General features: G+C 41.1%; 2 protein-coding genes across 6 annotated transcripts in view; one reads left to right on the forward strand and one right to left on the reverse strand.

The window, feature by feature from the left end:
• LOC142046341 (uncharacterized) overlaps window positions 1–20,448 on the reverse strand; it is a 1,049,055-nt gene that overhangs the window by 728,640 nt on the left and 299,967 nt on the right. The window lies entirely within an intron of this gene.
• Window positions 3,606–20,448, forward strand: part of STX17 (syntaxin 17) — a 99,046-nt gene continuing 82,203 nt past the window's right edge. Inside the window, exons 1-4 of one of the 5 annotated variants that reach the window (XM_032787144.2) lie at window positions 3,621–3,762; window positions 9,260–9,358; window positions 10,046–10,063; window positions 11,527–11,708. In XM_032787144.2, coding sequence (XP_032643035.1) covers window positions 11,586–11,708 — 123 coding nt within the window. In that variant the 5' untranslated portion in view covers window positions 3,621–3,762; window positions 9,260–9,358; window positions 10,046–10,063; window positions 11,527–11,585. Of the gene's footprint in view, window positions 3,763–6,992; window positions 7,118–9,259; window positions 9,363–10,045; window positions 10,064–11,526; window positions 11,709–20,448 lie in introns of those variants that run through there. The other 4 variants (XM_032787146.2, XM_032787142.2, XM_032787143.2 and 1 more) reach the window with 4 other exon arrangements.

Consider the following 20,448-nt stretch of genomic DNA (forward strand, 5'->3'; position numbering starts at 1 on the left):
TTTTCAGCATTATGATTGACAACTCTACTATGTGTATCTAGAAACAGACATGTGCCATTATTAGGATTTAATTTTTTTCCTGATATATTTAAAGAATTTCTTCTTGTAGTCCTTAAACATACTAGCCATAGAATTTTTTTCATTTATACCTTTAGCTCCCCTTATCAATTGTCTGCTTTTCCGAACTGCTCATTTGAACTCATTGCTCTCAATTTACCCATTTTTCCATTTGTTGTACATTTTCACTTCCCCTCTTAACCAGGATGGTTTTTAAATCAAAGAAGCTTTCTTATATGACTGTGGAATTGTAAGTTTTTGAGGGACATCTAATAAATATCCATTATCATCCACATTTTAATACTTAAAATTTTCCTCCCACTCAGTTTTGCTCATGATTTTTTCCAGCTTTGAGAGATTGCGTATTTTAAAACACCAAGTTTATATATTACTGTTCAGGGCTATATTCAGTTCATGCATAATAAATTTAATTAGGTAATGATAGCCTAGGTAGCCAACCTTTTTTTAAAATCTTTCTCAGTCAGAATGAGGTCTAATATAGAATTACCCCAAGATGGCTTCCATACTTTTCTGTTAGAAAGTTATCTATAATTTTCTGAAACTTCAAAGATGTTTTCCTAGTGTCAAGATATCTCCAGTATGTATCCTCAAGATTGAAATCTTCCATCATAACACAATTTTCTTTCTGTTTATTATAGATGTTTAAGATTAGCTCATCTTATTCTCCTGTCTCAGTTGGTGGTTTATAACTATCCCCCACCAGTATTCCATCTTCTAATTTGTCAGTTAGAACAGCCTAACTGTATTGTTCTTTGCATGAGTTAGGTGATACTTTTAAGCATAGTTAATTTTGGTTCCAAAGAGTTCACTTCAGAAAACCTCTTAAGTTGATGGAAGAATTGGAATCTCTTTATTATTTTTAGAAATGGAAGCTTTAATTTTTCTCACTTGAAGAACTCTTCTGTTTTCTTCTAGCAGAGCTTCTATTCCCAATATACTTAGTGACAGTTGTTAAACATCTCTTCAACCACACAGAGGAATCAGAACCAGGAATGGTCATCAGGAATGAGCACTGCCAAGGATGATAGCATCACTGTTGGTCAATTTCTGATTAAGTGGAACCCAATAGAGCCAGTTTACCCAGTGGCTTATATAAATACAATTGAAGGTTTCTAATCTAGATATTAATAAATTCAAAAGTAGTTTAAACAAGATCTCTTCTTTTTATACAGAAACCTATTTTTAGACCCTGCAAAAAGTTAAAGGAGGGGTGGAGCAGAATTAGGCCAAGAAGGCCCTGCCCCTCAGCAGCTCCTGGGCATGCTCCCTATAGAGGGAGATCTGGCAGTCAGGCCCAGGGACGAGTGAAGGAGACACTGGCTGCAAGAAGGCATCCAGGCTGTAGCCACTGAGTTAGAGGACTGTACAGGGAAAAGCTTGTAACTGAGAGTAAGACTCAGCCAGGAGGCTGGGGTCTACCCTTGCCCCCTGACTTAGCAGCAAACAGGCCACTTGTCCAGTATTAAACTGGGCAGTCCTGCTTTCCTGGGGTTTGTCCCCCATCCAGTACTGAGACTAAACCATATCTGGTTTAGTATCTGTATCTTGTGAATGATGCCATTTTGAAGAGCATGCAAGGTCACTTCCAGCTTTCAACCCACATCTCCAGTGTCACCCAATCATAGAATATCAGGGTTGGAAGGGACCTCAGGAGGTCATCTAGTCCAACTGCCTGCTAAAAGCAGGACTAATCCCCAGATTTTTGCCCTATATGGCTTCCTCAAGGATTGAACTCACAAACCTGGGTTTAGCAGGCCAATGCTCAAACCACTGAGCTCTCTCTCTCTCCCCAGGTAATGACAGGCAACAGCCGTGATTGACAGGTAATAGCACAGAAACTGGCCCAGGAGAACAGTCATGGTCACCAAAGAAGACGACGACATCTGGGCCAATGGGATCTTTCAAAGAGATAGGTGGAGAAGAAACATTGACCAGTGGAAATAGGGAGGGTGCAGAGGTTAGCAACAGCTGTGGCCAATGGCTGTGAGGCAGGGTGGAACTTGGGAAGATGTCCAATAGGCTGTTTTGGGGGTGATACCTGATGACAGCAGTGGCCAATAGGTGACACCTGTGCAGTAGCTGGGTGTGGTAGAGCCATTGGATGGAGGCAGAGGAAGACATGAATCAAGGATACAGAGACGGGGAAAGGGTGCACTCTGAAAAATGGCATCACCTGTGTGGCATGACCTCGCACACACTATGTATGTGAGGTCACACAGCAGCAGAAGTGAGGGCAGGCCCATGCCATTCCCAGATGTTCCAGAATGTCTGGTATTCTGGAAATGCCTGAGTAGCTACCCTATGCGAAGGAACAACTGGATTCTGAGAGTGAACTGGGAAGCCCCCTACTATCTCTCAGCTGAGGCTGTGAACTACTGAGGCTGTGTAAGCAGAAAGATGAGGCTAGGCCCAAACTGAAGGGAACATAGGGAAGGTAGGAAGTGACCCAGGGGAGACTGATCTGGAGTGGCAGTCAGAAGGGACTGAGGCACCTTTTCTTCCCATGGGCCCTGGGCTAGGACTCAGTGGAGAGAGAAGGTCTGGGTCCGCCTACCCTTCCCTCCTTCCCTGGCTGCCTGAGAGATACTGTCAGACTTTGGTTGGGACAACAAAATATGACTTGGCCACCAGGCCTCCTGGACTGCATGGCAGAGTCATCCCAAGATTCAGACTGTCTGGCTGTGGCTTGACCTCTGTGCCTGCTGCCCCACCAAGTGAAGCTCACTACAAAATGGGGGGAATGTGAGCAACCTAGAAAAGAATGGGAGTGAAATAAAGATGCACTTAGGCAAATTGTTGAAGGGGTTAGGGACCAGCTTCAGCAGCAGCATGCCTTATAGCAGCAACATTTTATTAGGGAATTACACATATTTCCCTTGATAACAGAAATATACAACTAGGCAAACTAAGAAAAACACTTTATAGAGTTTGTTTTAAAGATGTTTATTGTGTATATTTTGACAGATGCGGGGTTGACAATTTGCATTTTAAGGGTTATACAACTTCAACTTTTTGAATCTCAAATCTACTGTTATTAAACAACCACTGTCTGAACCCTCCCCTCATCATTTCCCTGCAACTGTGAAAATGTAGATCAATAAAAAGTTTAACCCCCCCCAATCTTGCACAATTGGGTGCACATTTTAACTAGAAAAAATGCTGATTTGTAAACCACGTTAGCAGGGGGCGAGATTATAACAGCTGAATTGGGCCGAGCCTCTCCCAAGTACAGGTAGCAGAGTGACTCCTCGCAGGGAGAACAGGGGCTGGGCTCCGCAGGGCCGGGGGCGGCAGCCTGGGCAGTGCCGCGGTGTGTGCGCGCCGGCGGGTCTCTTGCGGCCTGGGCGCGCTGCGGGAAGCCGGCCGCCGACCGCCTGAAGGCCGATGCACTGCCAGTGTATGTGCGAACCGCCGAGCCGAGGTCTCTTGCGCGCCATGAAGGCGGACCGCTGTGGCTGCAGAACAGCGGGTGGGGCCGGGCGGGCGGTGGCCGGCGGGGAGGACGCGCTGGGCGCTCCTGGCTTAGGAAACACCCGGCACGTGGTGGGGCTGGGCCGGGGGCGGGCGCTCGCCGCTCTCTCCGTCCCGCAGCCGCTTCCTTTCTTTCCGCAGCGCCTGCTCCGGACCCTTCCCGGGCAGCCCCCGCTCGGGTCTCAGCGGCGGCGCCTCCTGCGCGGCTGTGAGGTGAGAGCAGCCGGTCGGTCGGTGTCTCCCCTCCCAGGCCCCCCGGCCCGGCCCGGTTTCTCTTTCGTTTCTGCCCCGGGCGGCCCCATTCCGCGGAGTCTGCAGGCCCGGGCTGCGTGTGAGGCTCCGGCTAGGGGCCCTGGACGCGCCCCCCAGCGCCGGGGAGCGACCGAGCCCAGCAACAGCGGGGGGCGGCACGGGGGCGAGACGGGGGCGTGACGTGATGTGATGGGGACGAGGCGGGGGGGTGGGGGACCGATTTCTCCGCCTCCCCTTCCTAGTCTCAGAGCTGTGGGCTGCTGCAGTTCGTGTCTCCCCCAGTGGTGCCTGTGTAGCAGGGCCTTGGGGTTGGAGGCTCTTGGAGTGGTGACTTACCCCCCTGTGCGGATAGCGCACGTCCTCAGCTGGGTCTCTGTGGCTTAGCCTCAGGAGCGGTGCTGGGGTTTTTGGCACCCGAGGCAGGGGTCCTTCCGCGCTCCTGGTTGGCGGCAATTCGGCGGCGGGGGGGTCCTTCAGGTCTTCAGGGCACTTCAAGTGGCGGGTCCTGGAGCGAGTGAAGGACGCCGAATTGCCGCCGAAGACATGGAGCGCGGAAGGACCTCCCGCCGCCGAATTGCCGCTGAGGGCCGCAAAATGCCGCCCTCCCAAATCCTGGTGCCCTAGGCAACTGCCTGGGTCGCCTAAATGGAAGCGCTGGCCCTGTTTGGCCTCACCACAGCAGTGATTGTTGTGAGGAGTTAGAGGCACAGTCAGACAGTTCAGTCTGTCTGCCCTGCCACATTTCCAACATCACAGCTGTATCGGGATATCCACCTCTACCGTGCCATGTACCCATGGCTGTATTGGGGTAGTCTGGGAAAGTCCGTAGGTCCTCAGCTGCAATTTGTGCTTGGGGGACACACACACACAAACACAGCAGCAGCCAAGGAGCAAGGTGGTCTGAGCTGAAGGACCTTGGAATGTACTTCCAAAGAAATAGTTGGGAGTCCAGCCCAGTGCAATGAGTGGGTTACAGCAGAGCTTCCTCAAGTCTGGAAGCTGAGCCTCACTTCAGGAAAATGAAACCAACTGTGTCTCTTCAGAGCCTTCGCATGTGCTGTTAAAGGCCTTCATCTCTTCATTTATTAATTACCTGCGCCCCTCAGGGTAGTGCCCAGTTCCCACACTTTTGAAATGCTGGGTTACAAGAAGATATCACTGTGTAAGGGTTGAAACACTGTTAGCTGTCACACTTACTGTGTTCTAACCATGTGGTATGTGGACAGAAACCACCGGTCAACTTCTTTGCTGGCATAGCTGAATGGAGTTACGCCAGCAGAGAATATGACCCCCATGTTTAGAGCCCTTCATGCCACTAACTGGTTACACGCTCAGTCTGAAGTTGTAATGTGGACACCTTGTGGTTAAAATTTTTGGACCTATACCTCTCTGAGGAAGATCCCTGTTGTGTGACATGGGTTGTATTATAGCATTGCTGTATAGCAACACTATTAGTAACATGTAAACAGTATTTTAATTTGATTGTTGATGCAGATATAGGATGGTTTGAGGCCAATTTAAAAATATGGCCCTATAAAATTAAATAAAAATAGAAGGTACGTACATTTATACTTGGTGACATAATACAGCTGATAAGAGATGCGTGTGAATGTACATGAAAACAGCACTGTATACACAACAGCTGTTCAAGTTTATTACACTTTGTAACTTCAGTATATGAGAGGAAAGGAGTCCTGATAGGCTTCTGCAGAAGTACTTGAGTATGAAACTTTGCAGGTGTATATTAATAGCAATCACTAACATGTATATTACAGATAAACTGCCTCAATTTTTACAAAGTTTAGAATAGAATTAACAGGTACAAAAATTGGCAAAATTGAAGCCCAATCTTCTTCCACCATATCCCAGTCAATAGGAGCTGAGAGAGTTCTCTGTGAAGAGACTGTAGCTTAGCAGAAGAGGCACTTGATCTGAAAACATGTGTCTGTTTTACTCTCAGTAACAACAATAAGTTAAAATGACTTCTAAAAATGTTGGTTGTAATCTGACAGTTTCAACCTTACAAATTTGTCACTTGTGCAATGTCTTATATAGTATTACCTTAAATCTAATCATACTGTAAATTTCAATTATCTGCTGAACAAACGTATTAATTAATAACATACTATGTTCTGTATTCTTCATATGTGAAGTTCCAGAACAATAAAGTTTCAGTAAAGGCAGTACTCAAATGAGTGGGACGCATTGAGAGTCCACCTGTGAAGTGGAAGATGGACACAATACGGCTTGCATTTTTTTCTAAAAGCTCTCAGATAATTGTTGCTTGATGGTAATGATAAAATTTATGACGCTGACCACAGGAAGCGATGTATATTTTATTTTGATGCAGATTAATTGGCTAATGATATTTCAGTCTTGTTTCAATTAATGTTTTTCAATGAGAGAGAACATGCAAATTAACTCTGTTAATGTTTAGTATATATATCTAAATCATCATTCATCTCCTGTTTCAAGGCCTGAGAAAAACATGAGAAGGAAAAATAAGGGAAAAAATAAACTACTTATCTATTCATGGGTTGATCTTGAAAAGGGTTATGACCAAGTTTGACTTTACTAAGACTCTCTTTGGGAGTAACTAGCTGACCTTCCTCTTTGCAGGTTCAGACCCTCAGACCATTAAAAATATTTTCATTTGAGTGGATGATGTTGTATACAGGCTCTTTAGTAATATAGATTCTTATATAACATTAAGTATAATAAAGCTACGTAGTCCAACTGATTTCTAAGAATCTTTATCATAAGAAGACACATTTTCTTAGGTACTTTTGATCAAATCCCAATTCTATATGCACTACAAACAAATTTGAATATATTTTAAAAAGTATAAACCTGTGAGTTCATCTGTGAATAAATCTCTGTGGCATGGAACATATTTTCCAGAGTTCAGCTCAAGTTATCTTCAGAGCCAGATTTCAGAAATTGGTCCTTTTCTAACTCACTAGGAACAGACAGGGTCTTCAAGTTGCATCTGAGTTGACTACTCTCTCTAATACTGCTAGTAACTGATCAATAAACTTTGCCTCCAAAAATAGCCTTTTTCTCTTGGAATTTAATCTGTCATTTAACAGATTTTGTAAAGGTTAAAAAGCAGTGAAAACCTAATATACGTATTTCTATTGTTTTTATCTGTCAGTTAAACAGTACTATACTTGTAAGTATGTTTTGGTTTTTTTATTCTGTGTTCCAAACACATCTTTAAAAATGTGAATTAAAACTGATACAGTTAGTAAATGTTGGAGAGTGCATTGAGTCATGACAAAGTAGGGAAATGCAGCCTAAATGGAGCTCCTGTAAGGTGGGTGCAAAACTGGTTGGAAAACCATTCCCAGAGAGTAATTGTCAGTGGTTCACAATCATGCTGGAAGGACATAACGAGTGGGGCCCCACAGAGATCAGTTCTGGGTCCAGTTCTGTTCAATATCTTCATCAGTGATTTAGATAATGGCATAGAGAGTACACTTATAAAGTTTGTGGATTTTACCAAGCTGGGAGGGGTTGCAAGTGCTTTGGAGGATAGTATTAAAATTCAAAATGATCTGGACAAACTGTAGAAATGGTCTGAAGTAAATAGGATGAAATTCAATAAGGACAAATGCAAAGTACTCCATTTAGGAAGGAACAGTCAGTTGCATACATACAAAATGGGAAATGACTGCCAAGGAAGGAGTACTGCAGAAAGGGATCTGGGGGTCATAGTGGACCACAAGCTAAATATGAGTCAACAGTGTACAGCTGTTGCAGAAAAAGCGAACATCATTCTGGGATGTATTAGCAGGAGTGTTGTAAGCAAGACGCGAGAAGTATTTCTTCTCCTCTACTCTGCACTGATTAGGCCTCAACTGGAGTATTGTGCCCAGTTGTCGAAGGATGTGGACAAATTGGAGAGAGTCCAGAGAAGAGTGACAAATATGATTAAAGATCTAGAAAACATGACCTGTGAGGGAGGATTGAAAAAATTGGGTTTGTTTAGTCTGGAAAAGAGAAGACTGAGGGGGGACATGGTAACAGTTTTGAAGTATGTAAAAGGTTGTTACAAAGAGGAGGAAGAAAAATTGTTTTTCTTAACCTCTGAGGATAGGACAAGAAGCAATGGGCTTAAATTGCAGCAAGGGAGGTTTAGGTTGGACATTAGGAAAAACTTCCTAACTGTGAGGGTGGTTGAACACTGGAATAAATTGCTTGTGGAATCTCCATCATTGGAGATTTTTAAGAACAGGTTAGACAAACACCTGTCAGGAATGGTCTAGAACCAGATTTGGTTCGCGGCTGGTTCAGGTTAAGTCCTGTGAGACACTTTGTTTACCTGATGAAAGGTTTCAGAGTGGTAGCCCTGTTAGTCTGTATCAGCAAAAAGAATGAGGAGTACTTGTGGCACCTTAGAGACTAACAGATTTAAGCACATTGCATGCGTCCGATGAAGTGGGTTTTAGCCAGGGCTTTGGAGCTGTGCTCTGGCTCTGATGCAGCTCCAGGCAAAAACTTGCAGCTCCATAGCTCTGGACCTGCTCCGTGCTCCAGCTCCGGGTTCTGCTTCAAAGCCCTGGCTTTAGCCCACGAAAGCTTATGGTTAAATAAATTTGTTAGTCTCTAAGGTTCCACAAGTAGTCCTTGTTCTTTTTGTTTACTTGAGTATCCGCAGGTACGGCTGCTTGCAGCAATGGGACCTGCAGGAAACCTAAAAGGAATGCTGCCATATGATATTTCTAATGATTTGAAGATATGTGGTATTAACCTTAGATATTTAAAAAAAAACCAAACCTTTTTTAAGGACAGAGTCACTGGTGAACCAGACAGAACACACAACCCATTTTACTGGGCTTACAATGACTTTGCATCACCAGAACAGTCCATAGCAGCTGATGTTCATTGATTAGTCTGGTTCTTAATTTGCAGTTGACTTGTTGGTTTAGAGCAATGTTTCTCAAACTTGGGACGCTGCTTGTGTAGGGAAAGCCCCTGGTGGGCTGGGCCAGTTTGTTTACCTGCTGCGTCTGCAGGTCTAGCCGATCGCAGCTCTCACTGGTGCTGGCTTGCTGCTCTAGACCAATGGGGCCTGCGGGAAGCAACACGGGCCGAGGGACGTACTGGCTACCACTTCCAGCAGCTCCCATTGGCCTGGAGCAGCGAACCGCAGCCAGTGTGAACCGTGATCGGCCGAACCTGCGGACACTGCAAGTAAACAAACTGGCCTGGCCCACCAGGGGCTTTCCCTACACAAACGGCGTCCCGAGTTTGGGAAACACTGGTTTAGAGGGCTGTGCTAGTGAGACTGATACTAAGGGGCTGATCCAAAGCCCAGAGAAGTCTAAGGAAAGGACTCCTGTTGACTTCAGTAGGCTTTGGAGCAGACCCTACATGAAGGAGGGGCTAGGAGAGAGAAGTTTCTGCATTTTAAGGGCTTTCTTTATACTCCTGTCTTCTCAATTGCCCTTAATAGTACTGTCTCAGTGTGCAGTGGAGACAAGACAGCAGTGCCATGAGGGGCCTTATAACACTGGTATAAGCTCGCATGAAGCTGTGAAACCTTTAAGGAGCAGTGAGTAAGAATTTGGAGGACTAATTTGCTGTTGAGAAATGGTGTGTCTAATCTCCGTCATACCACTCACTTACTGAAACCAATACAATTGCTGCATTCACAGTTACTCCTGAGGGCATTCTGTTATTAAGATAATTCAGGACAAAGAAAAAATTGACACATGCTAAATTTCTTAAAGGAGCCTGTTTGTAATTATTTTTAATTCAGACGCCTTTATGGATTTACTTGTAAACTGTCAGAGTCAGTGCTGTAAATTTTGGGCATGATGCACTGTATTCTTTATTCATAATAAAAAGTTGAATTCCTGCATTTAAATGCAAAATGGAACTCCATTATAACTGGGGAGTTGTGACTGGTGACTTCATAATAACGGTTAACTAAGGACTTCTCTAATGTGATGTAGTACAGTAAAACCAGAAAAAAGGACTGATGTACTTTTTTTTAACCACTTGACACTGAGCATCAGTAATGGTAGAATCTTCTAGGGCTTTTAAGGAATAGATATATTGAAATATTAAACTTCAAATTTAAAATTAAAGGCTATTGATGCATGCTCATTTCAGGAATTGCGTGTATAAGTGCAGAATTTGTTGGAATGGAAAAGGATCACCTAATCTATTCCTCTACATTTTGGAGTGATTCATAAACAATTGCAAAACTGATTAATTAAAATGCCTTTCTTTGGAGGTTGTGAAACAGAAAAAGGTAAATCATTGGTAATGCTGAGTTTAAATATTTGAAGGGAAGCCTCCAAAGCTGATTTGCTTGAAACTTGTCCTACTGTTTTTTAAAATCTGTTTGTCCATGTCACTTTTTTTGTTCAGGAAAAAATACATTCTTTTGTAGTATTTTCTTCATAAAAGAAAATGATTTGTAACTCAACATTGATAAATCAGAGGGTGATGGTATTGAAATTTGATTAATCTTGAACTATTTTTTCCTCTGAAAACTCCTATTTCCTCCCACCAGAAGTTGTTCTTTCTCCTTTCCCACAGGCTTGGGCAGGAAGTACTAGGTGTCCAGCAGGCTTTTCTCTACTTGACAGGAAGTTTACAATCCTAGGCCTGCTCTGCACTTGGAGGGTTCTGTTAGTTTAACTATACCAATATAGTTTAACTATACCTGCAAAACTCTTCTAGTGCAAAAGCACTTTTACACTAATCTGTGTCAACACTAGTCCTTTTACTGACATAACTATGTTGGCAAAACTTTCTAGTATCGATCTGCCCAAATTTGTATATATTTTTTTAAAGGAAAGTAAATCAAAGAAAATCATGTTTCAATAAATTGTATTAATACAGTGCTAATGCTGCATGAATAAAGGGACATTTTTGATTTTCAAACTCACATGAAGTTTTTCTTGTTCCTTGTGCATACACAGTATGAAGGAATTTTTTTCATTAGTCACATGGTGTATGTGCACAAGTGTGTGTTTATATGCAACAGTATAAAATTCTATATATCTTCATCTAAGGGAAAAGAAAAAGCCCCGAAAGAACAGTTTAAAGAAAGATGCAGAGTCAGGTTACTTAGCCCCACATCCTATAAAAACTTAAACAATATGCTTAGTTTTTGTAGAATTGGGGCTTTAATTATTTTCGCAAGAAGGTAGAGTACATTTGCTGTGGGAACCTTCACTCAGGATTTCCTGATTATTATTTTGTGTGTGCGTGTGTGTGTGTGAGTGAGTGAACTTTCACCCTCAATTTTGTGTTGGTGTCTTTTCTATCATATCTTAAGTTTTACAAATATGAACAAAGTTTAGAGAATTTTAAATTGTTAAGTTTGGGTTCTGAGTCTTCAAAGCTCTTAATCACCATTTTAACTTTAGTACGTGCACATGTCTGTCCCTATTCATCAAAGTACTTAAACATATGCCTTAATCATTTATCTGTTTTGTTGTCAGATTGAAAACATTGTCCATTGAAAATATTCCCCAAGAATAAAGTTCTTAATTTATTTTTGAGCACTGGCATTAATTTCAGCTAATGAATCATCCAGGTTTTGAATGATTAATTCGTAATAATTATGTTTTTTTTTGGTCTGAGGGACAGTATGTGACATATTGACACTTTTTTTGTTTTTAAAAGGTTAATATAGTGAAACTGTAATCAGAGCAAGTAATACTAATAAATCTTGCTTAAATTTAAATATCTTTTTCTTTTTAGGGGTTTCTGGGTGAGTAAAGTCTTATTGGTCAAGTTCTGACTTGATAGATATTTTTAGGATGTCTGAAGGTGAAGAAAAGGTTAATATTCGTCGTCTTGAACCCGCCATCCAAAAATTCATTAAAGTGGCAATTCCAACGGATCTTGAAAGGTTGAGAAAGCACCAAATTAATATTAAGAAGGTTGGTTTTTCCTCTTACTAATATAGCTCTTATTAATGTACAGAAGCAGTTACACTTAAAAATTTATACTGATTTCAGCCAAATGTAGACTATAAGATGAGATGCTTTGACAAAAATGTGGCTGTTGTTTATTTGACAGTATAGTTTAGTGGTTCTTTTATTCATCTACTCTGCAAACACATTAGTCATAGAAGGTTTACATAGCAATGGATAAACCCACACATTTAGAAAAACTTCTGTTAGTGTGTGTTGTTGACCTGTTCTATCAGAAATAGGACAAATCCTGAGGTCCCTAGTTTTAACTCAATCCTTATTTAGGCAAAACTCTTCTTTGCTTCAGTGGAAGATTGTTACAAGTAAAAACTGTGTAAGGAACTCGGGATTTGTCCTAGTATTAGGTTATTAGTCATTAAAATGAGGTGGGAGAAATAACTATTATTTCATGTTCCTTAAAGCAAATAGAAAAATCGTTAATGATTGGTTATTGAAAATTGTAGCTGAAAACTTAATACCTGATTGTATGTTTTCGATTGGGAATATTGACATATGATTGTTGAACTGGAAAGCCACTTGAACAAGTTGAATATTGCTCTTTTAAAGCGTTGAGAAAAATAAACCTATAGTTTAAATACCTGAGTGTATTCTGGGAAGTACCATAAGAGACGCTATGTTTTTAAAGTAATTCTGTAGGAGATTTACCTAAGTTAATATTGAATTGGGAGGAGAAAAACAGGTGATGTATGAATTGTGAAGTGAGGAGCATAAGGAACATAATATTGATGACATTCATTCAGAAACGGTGAAAAGATTAAAAAAGAATGTATTTAGTGGAAGAAATTATGTCTGACACCAGATCACAAAGCAATGCAAACCAAGGCCCCCAGTCCTACAAAGATTTATACACATGCTTAACTTTATGCATAATGAGTAGCCCTATTAACTTCACTATAGCTGCTATTGGTACATAATGTTAAGTATGTGTGTTAACCTTTGTAGAATTGGGGTATATATATTTTTTAATCAGCTTGGGAAAGGATGAAGAGTTCGGAAGAAAATTTTGTGGGCCTGTGGAGCATTAACCAGCATGCCCCATTGAAAGACCTGGAAAATTTCAGTCTGAATAGTTAATCTGGCAAAGTTATACAGAACTGAAAATAGAGTTGTCATAAACAGATAGTTCAGGGTTAATGCCTCTTTTACCTGTAAAGGGTTAAGAAGCTCAGTAAACCTGGCTGACACCTGACCAGAGGACCAATAAGGGAACAAGATACTGTCAAATCTTGGTGGAGGGAAGTCTTTTGTTTGTGCTCTTTGTTCGCTCTTGGGACTAAGAGGGACCAGACGTCAATCCAGGCTCTCCAGATCTTTCTGAATCAGTCTCTCATGTTTCAAACTTGTAAGTAATAGCCAGGCAAGGCGTGTTAGTCTTATTTTTGTTTTCTCAACTTGTAAATGTTCCTTTTTTCTGAGAGGATTTTACCTCTGTTTGCTGTAACTTTGAACCTAAGGCTAGAGGGGGTTCCTCTGGGCTATATGAATCTGATTACCCTGTAAAGTATTTTCCATCCTGATTTTACAGAGATGATTTTTACTTTTCTTTCTTTAATTAAAAGCTTTCTTTTTAAGAACCTGATTGATTTTTCCTTGTTTTAAGATCCAAGGGGATTGGATCTGGACTCACCAGGGACTGGTGGGGGGAAGGAAACGGATGGTTAATTTCTCCTTGTTTTAAGATCCAAGGGATTTGGATCTGTGTTCACCAGGGAATTGGTGAAGTCCCTCAAGGCAACTCAGGGAGGGGAAAGTTTTGGGGGGACAGAGAGTGCTCTAGACACTGGAATTCTGGATGGTGGCAGTGTGCCAGATCTAAGCTAGTAATTAAGCTTAGAAGTTTCCATGCAGGTCCCCACATCTGTACCCTAAAGTTCACAGTGGGGAAGGACCCTTGACAAGAGTCTTGTAATGGGAAGGTTTGGGCAACCTTAACTTATGTGGTGCTACCAGCTCCCTGTATAATAAATAAAATTGAGGAAAGGAGAAGCCCTAAAAAAGGAATATCTGGTGTCTATTGTTAAATTTGGAGGTTACAGGAGGTGCTGTAACTCTTCTAAAGGTATTGATGAGCCGTGTTTCAGTGATGGCATAATGGATAATCAGTGTGTGAACGAATATTGACATAACTGTTTCCACTGGAAGGAAGTTTAGAATGGAATTTTTTTCAATAGAACAACCATCCAACACACATCAAAACAAATTAAAAAAGCACTGCCTCTCATTTGAAAGAAATGCATAGATATAAGAGACTATCTTGTAATAAAAGCCCAGGGTGGACAGACCGCCTATTGAATAGAGTAATGCAGAACTAAGGCTTAAGTTTCACCATTCCCTTCCTCATGCTAACAGACTTAAGCAGAATGAAATATTTGTGGCTTACATATTAGGTCAGAAGTGAGCAAACTTTTTGCCCCGCGGGCCACATCAGGGAATATAAATTGTATGGTGGGCCATGAATGCTTAGAAAATTGGGGTTGGGGTGCAGGAGGGGTTGAGGGCTCTGGCTGAGGATGCAGGCTCTGGGCTGGGACCAAGGGGTTTGGAGGGGGATCTGGGCTGGGGCAGGTTCTGGCTGGGGGTGCAGGCTCTGGGATGGGTCTGCAGATGAGAGATTTGGGGTGCAGGAGGGTGCTCTGTGCTGGGATTGAGGGGTTTGGAGAACAGGAGGGGGATCAGGGCTGGAGCAGGGGGTTGGGGTGTGGGGAGGGGCTCGGGGATGCAGGCTCTGAGCAGCACTTATCTTAAGTGGCTCCCAGAAGCAGTGACATGTCCCCTCTCTGGCTCCTAGACGTGGTGTGGCCATCACCCAGCTCCCCAGCGGGAGCTTGCGGGACGGCTTAAAATGGCTCCAGCCCACAGGCTGTAATTTGCCCACCCCTGTATTAGATATTAGTCTAAGGTTAAAATACAGCTAAAAAGTTTTAACTGGTATTTTATATGCTATCTGTATTTTCTTAGTTGCAATGCAAGTATTACTTCACAAAGCTAAATAGAACAAAGTGTCAGCCTATAGGTATTGTCCATACCATGTTAGTGCTGGAAGAACCTGTTATAAAGATGGTTATGGTTTATAAACCTCTTTCTAACAGGCTTCAAACAAGTAGCCAAGCACTTAGCACAAAGCTTTATATTCAGTTTAAGCAGTGAAAACCGATGAGAACCAGTATATTCACCCACGGAGTTTGCTTTCTTTAGGGATAGGAGAAAATTATCCCTACTACTACAGGCTATATGTTTCCTAGAATCTTGAAATGCACAATGTAAATTAAGAGCCATTCACTGTAGCATTATTAGGGAAGCCACTTGGACTTTCCACTATTTATAGACTTAATAGCCAGAACTACACACTTTCTTCTGGTGTCTCCCTTTGTTAATGAGACCTCCAAAATGTGTTTGTAAAGTTCCTGAAGGAATGAGGTAGTTTAATTTATTAATATAGTTAGATTGCTTCACTACCTGGTTGATTAAGAATGCCTATAGATTGTTCAATATATTGTGCCCTTAGTATTTATACCCATTGAGTGAAATCAGACATTGACGGGCTTTTACCAATTATTTTCAGTCTCTTTTGGTTTTCCTCCCTTCCTCTTTCTCCCCATTCTGTTTCTTTCACACATGAATATTTTTAAAAGCTATTTTCCTGTGATTGGTGAAAACATGCATATAAAATATATCCTCTAAGATTAAATGAGTCTGTAGGTCAGTGCTGATTTAACTTTTATTGTGTACAAAGCAGGCAGCTAGGACCAGAATTCTGTCCAAGATCATTGTCAGGGAAACTCATGCTTAGCAACAGCTTAATTACAGACAGTACAACTGCACATTGTTTCTGTGACAGGCTTCTGTGACCACATAGTAGAAACATTCTACTTTATCTATGGTTAGAGCTTAATACAAGTTTTTAGTTGCAAAATCTAATGCATTTTGAAAAAGTATCTTATTTTTTTTAGGTAGAGAACAGTAGTGTGCAAACTATTAAATGATGCAATTAAATGTGACTACAGAAAAGAAAATTCTTTAAACCAGTTTTTAACACAAATCTTATTTTTCAGGTATTGACTATACCATTTATTCCAGCTACATTACCTTTTTTCTTATTCTACAAGCAAGAACTTGTAGCAATATTTAGAACAAGTTTGTCTTCCTGTTTTCAGAAGATTATTGGTTGACCAGCTTCACGTACTGTACACAGCCCATAGCTGAAATTTGGGAGTTTTGTTTTGTTTAGGTCTTGTTAATTATCATACATAAAACGTAACAATCCTAGAAAGTCAACCTTCTGAAATGATTGAATTACATAAATTCTGCTTGATAGGCCCGAGGCAAACTCCCTATCCCAAACAAACTCTTAGAAAACCCTCTTCCTTCATAACCTAAACAAAACAAAGCAGAGTTGTAAACACTGACTAAAAATCCCTTCCCTTCTCAGCTCAGCTTTCATTCTCTAGTTTTGAAATGTCATAACTTCACTAGTTTGTTAGTCACCTAAGGCTGTGTGTACACTTAGGAAGTTTTGCAAAAAATCACCACAGGTATTAGCATCTGTTATAGCTATCTAGACTAGGATCTGGTGACTTTCCAGTGTCTTGACTGTTGAACTTGCTAAAATTCTATAATGTAGACAAAGCCAGAAGTTTCTAATGTAAAAACCTTCTTTGTTTTTTACAGTACCTTTATTCATGACATTGGGTTGTTCCCATTTACATAGATGCCAAGGATTGGCTGTCCTTAACAGTGAGATTTACAGCCCCAAAGAATGAGACTTTCCGAGTGGTGTGTTAGGTCACTGCTTAAAACAGGGAGTCTCATCTTTGGTCCTTGGCGACATCTGGTAGTCCAGATTTTGAATCCAACCAGCACTTAATAGTTTGTTTTAAAATGTACAATGCTTAATATTGCACACAAAACACGTAAATGTCCTAATGCATACTTGAAGTCTAGGGCATGTGAGAATTTTATATTCTGTGCAAACTAGTGGATTTTAATTAAAACAATTATTTGCTGGTTGGAACAAAAACCTGGATGTTTGGAGATCCCTGAGGACATGAATTTGTCCAGTTTGATTTACATTTTGAACCGTATTTTGCAGAATCTGCAAACTTTCGGACAGGTCCTGCTTGTTTTTTGGGCAAACTCATTTTTTTGACTGTCAGGTATTCTCTCACACACCGCTCCGCCCCTAGCGTATCCTTCTCTTGCGTGCAGTATAGAATGTGGGCCTGAAGTCCCCATGGTTACCACAGTATACAAGCTTGGAAGCTCTAAGCCCCATGCTTGAGGCCCCGGATGTATTATTGTCTTCTGTAGCGTCCGAGTGAAAATATATTAAAGCTTTATATATTTATTCAAAACGAGTGTGATAAGCTTAGGAATGTGTGAGAGTGAGATAGCACGCTGATGAGTGAGTCCTGCACCCAGTGAGTGAGACTTGATATGTCTGCACTTACAGACATCTGAATACAGCAACTTTAACTAACAGGATATAGTACTTAATGTCAAAAGCACTGGATTACCAAATTTGTTACTCGTTATTTTAAGGCAATTGCTGATGTGATGAATTTAACAAAAACTGTAAGTACAAAAAATATGTGGAAAACATTGTGGGGACTCTGAATAACACTGGAAGAATAGAAAAACTCTTGGATGTTGACAGAAAAATATAGCAATATATACAAAATTGAATCCAACATTAAAAAAAAGTGTGTTACCTGATTTTCAGAAGTGCTGAGTCATTTATGCAGTTTTGCTTTTCAATGTACAGCCACACTCGAATGTTAAACTTTTACCCTTCCATTTAAGAAAAGATTTCTAAGGCTTTGAAGAATTATAAACTTTCAGAAGATCATACTGTAGATGGAAGCTTTATGAGTTAATAGGATTTCATATATGGCCCTTCTGGATTTATAATTTGATCCCATATATTCTAGACCAGGGTGCCCAACCTAGAGCTTGTGATCCATACAAGTACTACGAGAGCATTTCATAAGGCCCACGGCCTGCTTCAACACAATATACTAATGGCTGATTCATTAACGTTTTGTCTTGTTTAGATTATTTTAGTTCACACCAAGTGTGTAAATAGGTGATACTGTGCATAGGTTGTTTAAATACATATGAAACAAGTTGAACTTTAAAATATAAATCAATACAGGTGATTTTAAATCGTATTAAAATGTGTAGATCTTTCACCCCCACAAGGTTGTGCTTAGGTTTATGTGTCCCTCCTGTGTAGTAAGGCTAGGCACCACTGGACTAGACAATCAGAACAATAATACATTAGCTGGAATAGCTCTTTAATCATCACATTTTTATATATCGCTTTATAATTTTTTGACTGAAATAAATTTTAGTGCCAGCAATCTTGCAGGCTGTCAGTACCAACAACTAAACTGTTTCCTATAAAGTATTTCTTGTTGAATTACATTTTAATCATATAAACACACGACCCCTTGGGGTAAAAAGATAACTTTGTAGAATCTAGTCTTCTTTATTTTGCAGGTTACTTTTAAGCAAAAATCATTAATTATGCCAAATTGCTTAAAGCAGCAACATTATTTACTTATGATGAAGCCAATGTCGCTAACCTCATTTCATGAATATTGATTTAAACCTTAGGTTCCAGAGATAATCCAGACAATTAATCTACTAAATCACTTGTTTGAATAAAATATAAAATCAATATATAATGAAATTTGACCTTGAGACCACCTGTTAGACTCTTGCTTCTCAAAGATGATTGTCAAGGTATTATTCCCACTTTGAACTTTAGCGTCCAGAAAGTGGGGACCTGCATGTACCCTTCTAAGTTTAATTCCTAGCTTAGATCTGATAGCGCTGCCACCAGCCAGAAATTCCAGTGTCTGGTATACTCCTTGTCCCCCAAAACCTTCCTTGGGGGCCCCAAGACCCAAACCCCATGGGTCTTAAAACAGAGAGAAATAAACCATTCCTCCTCCTTCCCGCTCCCAGACTTTCCCCTCACCTGGTTACCCTAAGAGATACACTGATCCAAACTCTGGATCTTAAAACAGAGAGAATCAACCTTTTCCCCCTCCTTTCCCCCACCAATCCCTGGTGAGTTTAGACCCAATCCCCTTGGGTCTTAAACAAGCAAAAAATCAATCAGGTTCTTAAAAGAAAGCTTTTAATTAAAGAAAGAAAAAAGTAAAATTATTTCTGTAAAATCAGATGGAAATGTTTACAGGGTCTTCAGCTTATATAGACTAGAGGGACTCCCTCCCCCCTAGCCTAAGATACAAGTTACAGCAAACAGAGGTAAAAATATCCTTCCAGCAAAATACACATTCACAAGTTAAGAAAACAAACATAAGCCTAATCTGCCTTTTCTAGCTAGTACTTACTATTTTGAATGTGAGAGACTATTTTAGAAAGATTGGAGAAAGATCTGGTTGCACGTCTGGTCCCTCTTAGCCCCAAGAGCGAACAACGCAAACAGCACAAACAAAGACTTCCCTCCACCAAGATTTGAAAGGATCTTGTCCCCCAATTGGTCTTCTGGTCAGGTGTCAGCCAGGTTCACTGAGCTTCTTAACCCTTTACAGGTAAAAGAGACATTAACCCTTAATTAATCTACTAAATCCCTTGTTTGAAGAAAATACAAAATCAATGTATAATGAAATTTGACCTTGAGACCACCTGTTAGACTCTTGCTTCTCAAAGATGATAAAACAATATTTTGAATTCTCCTCATAATGAGGGGTTCTGAGAATCTAAACCAATATGAGTCTGAGAGGGAACTCCCTAAGAAATTAGCACTCAGTCTTTCTATTCTTTGTCAGGCTTTCTTGAAGGTCACTATTATTTTCTACAACACACTGTTTGAATATGAAGCTCTCTTACCCCAAAACATATATTAAATGTAATATTTAACATGAATATTTCACACTGAACCTTTCAGTATGAATATTTCATACAACACCCTTACAAATATCAAAATTTGTGATAGTCTCAGGTAGATCAGCATAGCTGCTGTGAGAACACTAGGAGACGTTGAAGGGTATGATACAGTGTGTGTATATATAGAGCAGGGGTTCCCAAACTTGGTTCGCGGCTTGTACCGTGTAAGCCCCTGGCAGGCCACAGGATGCTTTGTTTACCTGAGCGTCCGCAGATATGGCCACTCACAGCTCCCAGTGGCCACAGAGCAAGCCGCAAACCAAATTTGGGAGCCCCTGTTATAGAGGAAGCATGCTGTTGTGGTAAGGGCACAGGATAGGGAACAGAGAGATCTGAGTTCTCTTTCAGCCATGGACTTCTTGTGTGACCTTGAGCAAGTAACTTATGGTGGAATTTTCAAAAGTTTTTGTGGGCACAAGTGGCTTGCTGCATGCTCCATCTGGGGCTCAGGGCATGTTTATGGTTACAGGGAATTTTCAGAACAGAATGTTAGTTCTGCCCAAGTCCACTGAGTGTTCTGGAGGGTGAGTACTCCGAGTGGTATTCAATAATCACTCTGGGCCCAATGTGCTTGAAAAAGTCCCTCTTTAGGCAGTGACAGAGTTCCAGCAGCCTCTGCATAATAGAATATGGTCTTCTGTAGTGCACTTCCTGACCGGAAGCTAAACAATGAGGTACATTTTCCAGAACCGCACTCTCAGAGAGCAGAACTAGAGCAGAGGTGCTGGAACAATTTGTATGGTGGGGTACTGAGAGCCATTGAACCAAA

This window comes from Chelonoidis abingdonii, chromosome 2 (genome assembly GCF_003597395.2).
Source record: "Chelonoidis abingdonii isolate Lonesome George chromosome 2, CheloAbing_2.0, whole genome shotgun sequence".
Taxonomy (NCBI): Eukaryota; Metazoa; Chordata; order Testudines; family Testudinidae; genus Chelonoidis; species Chelonoidis abingdonii.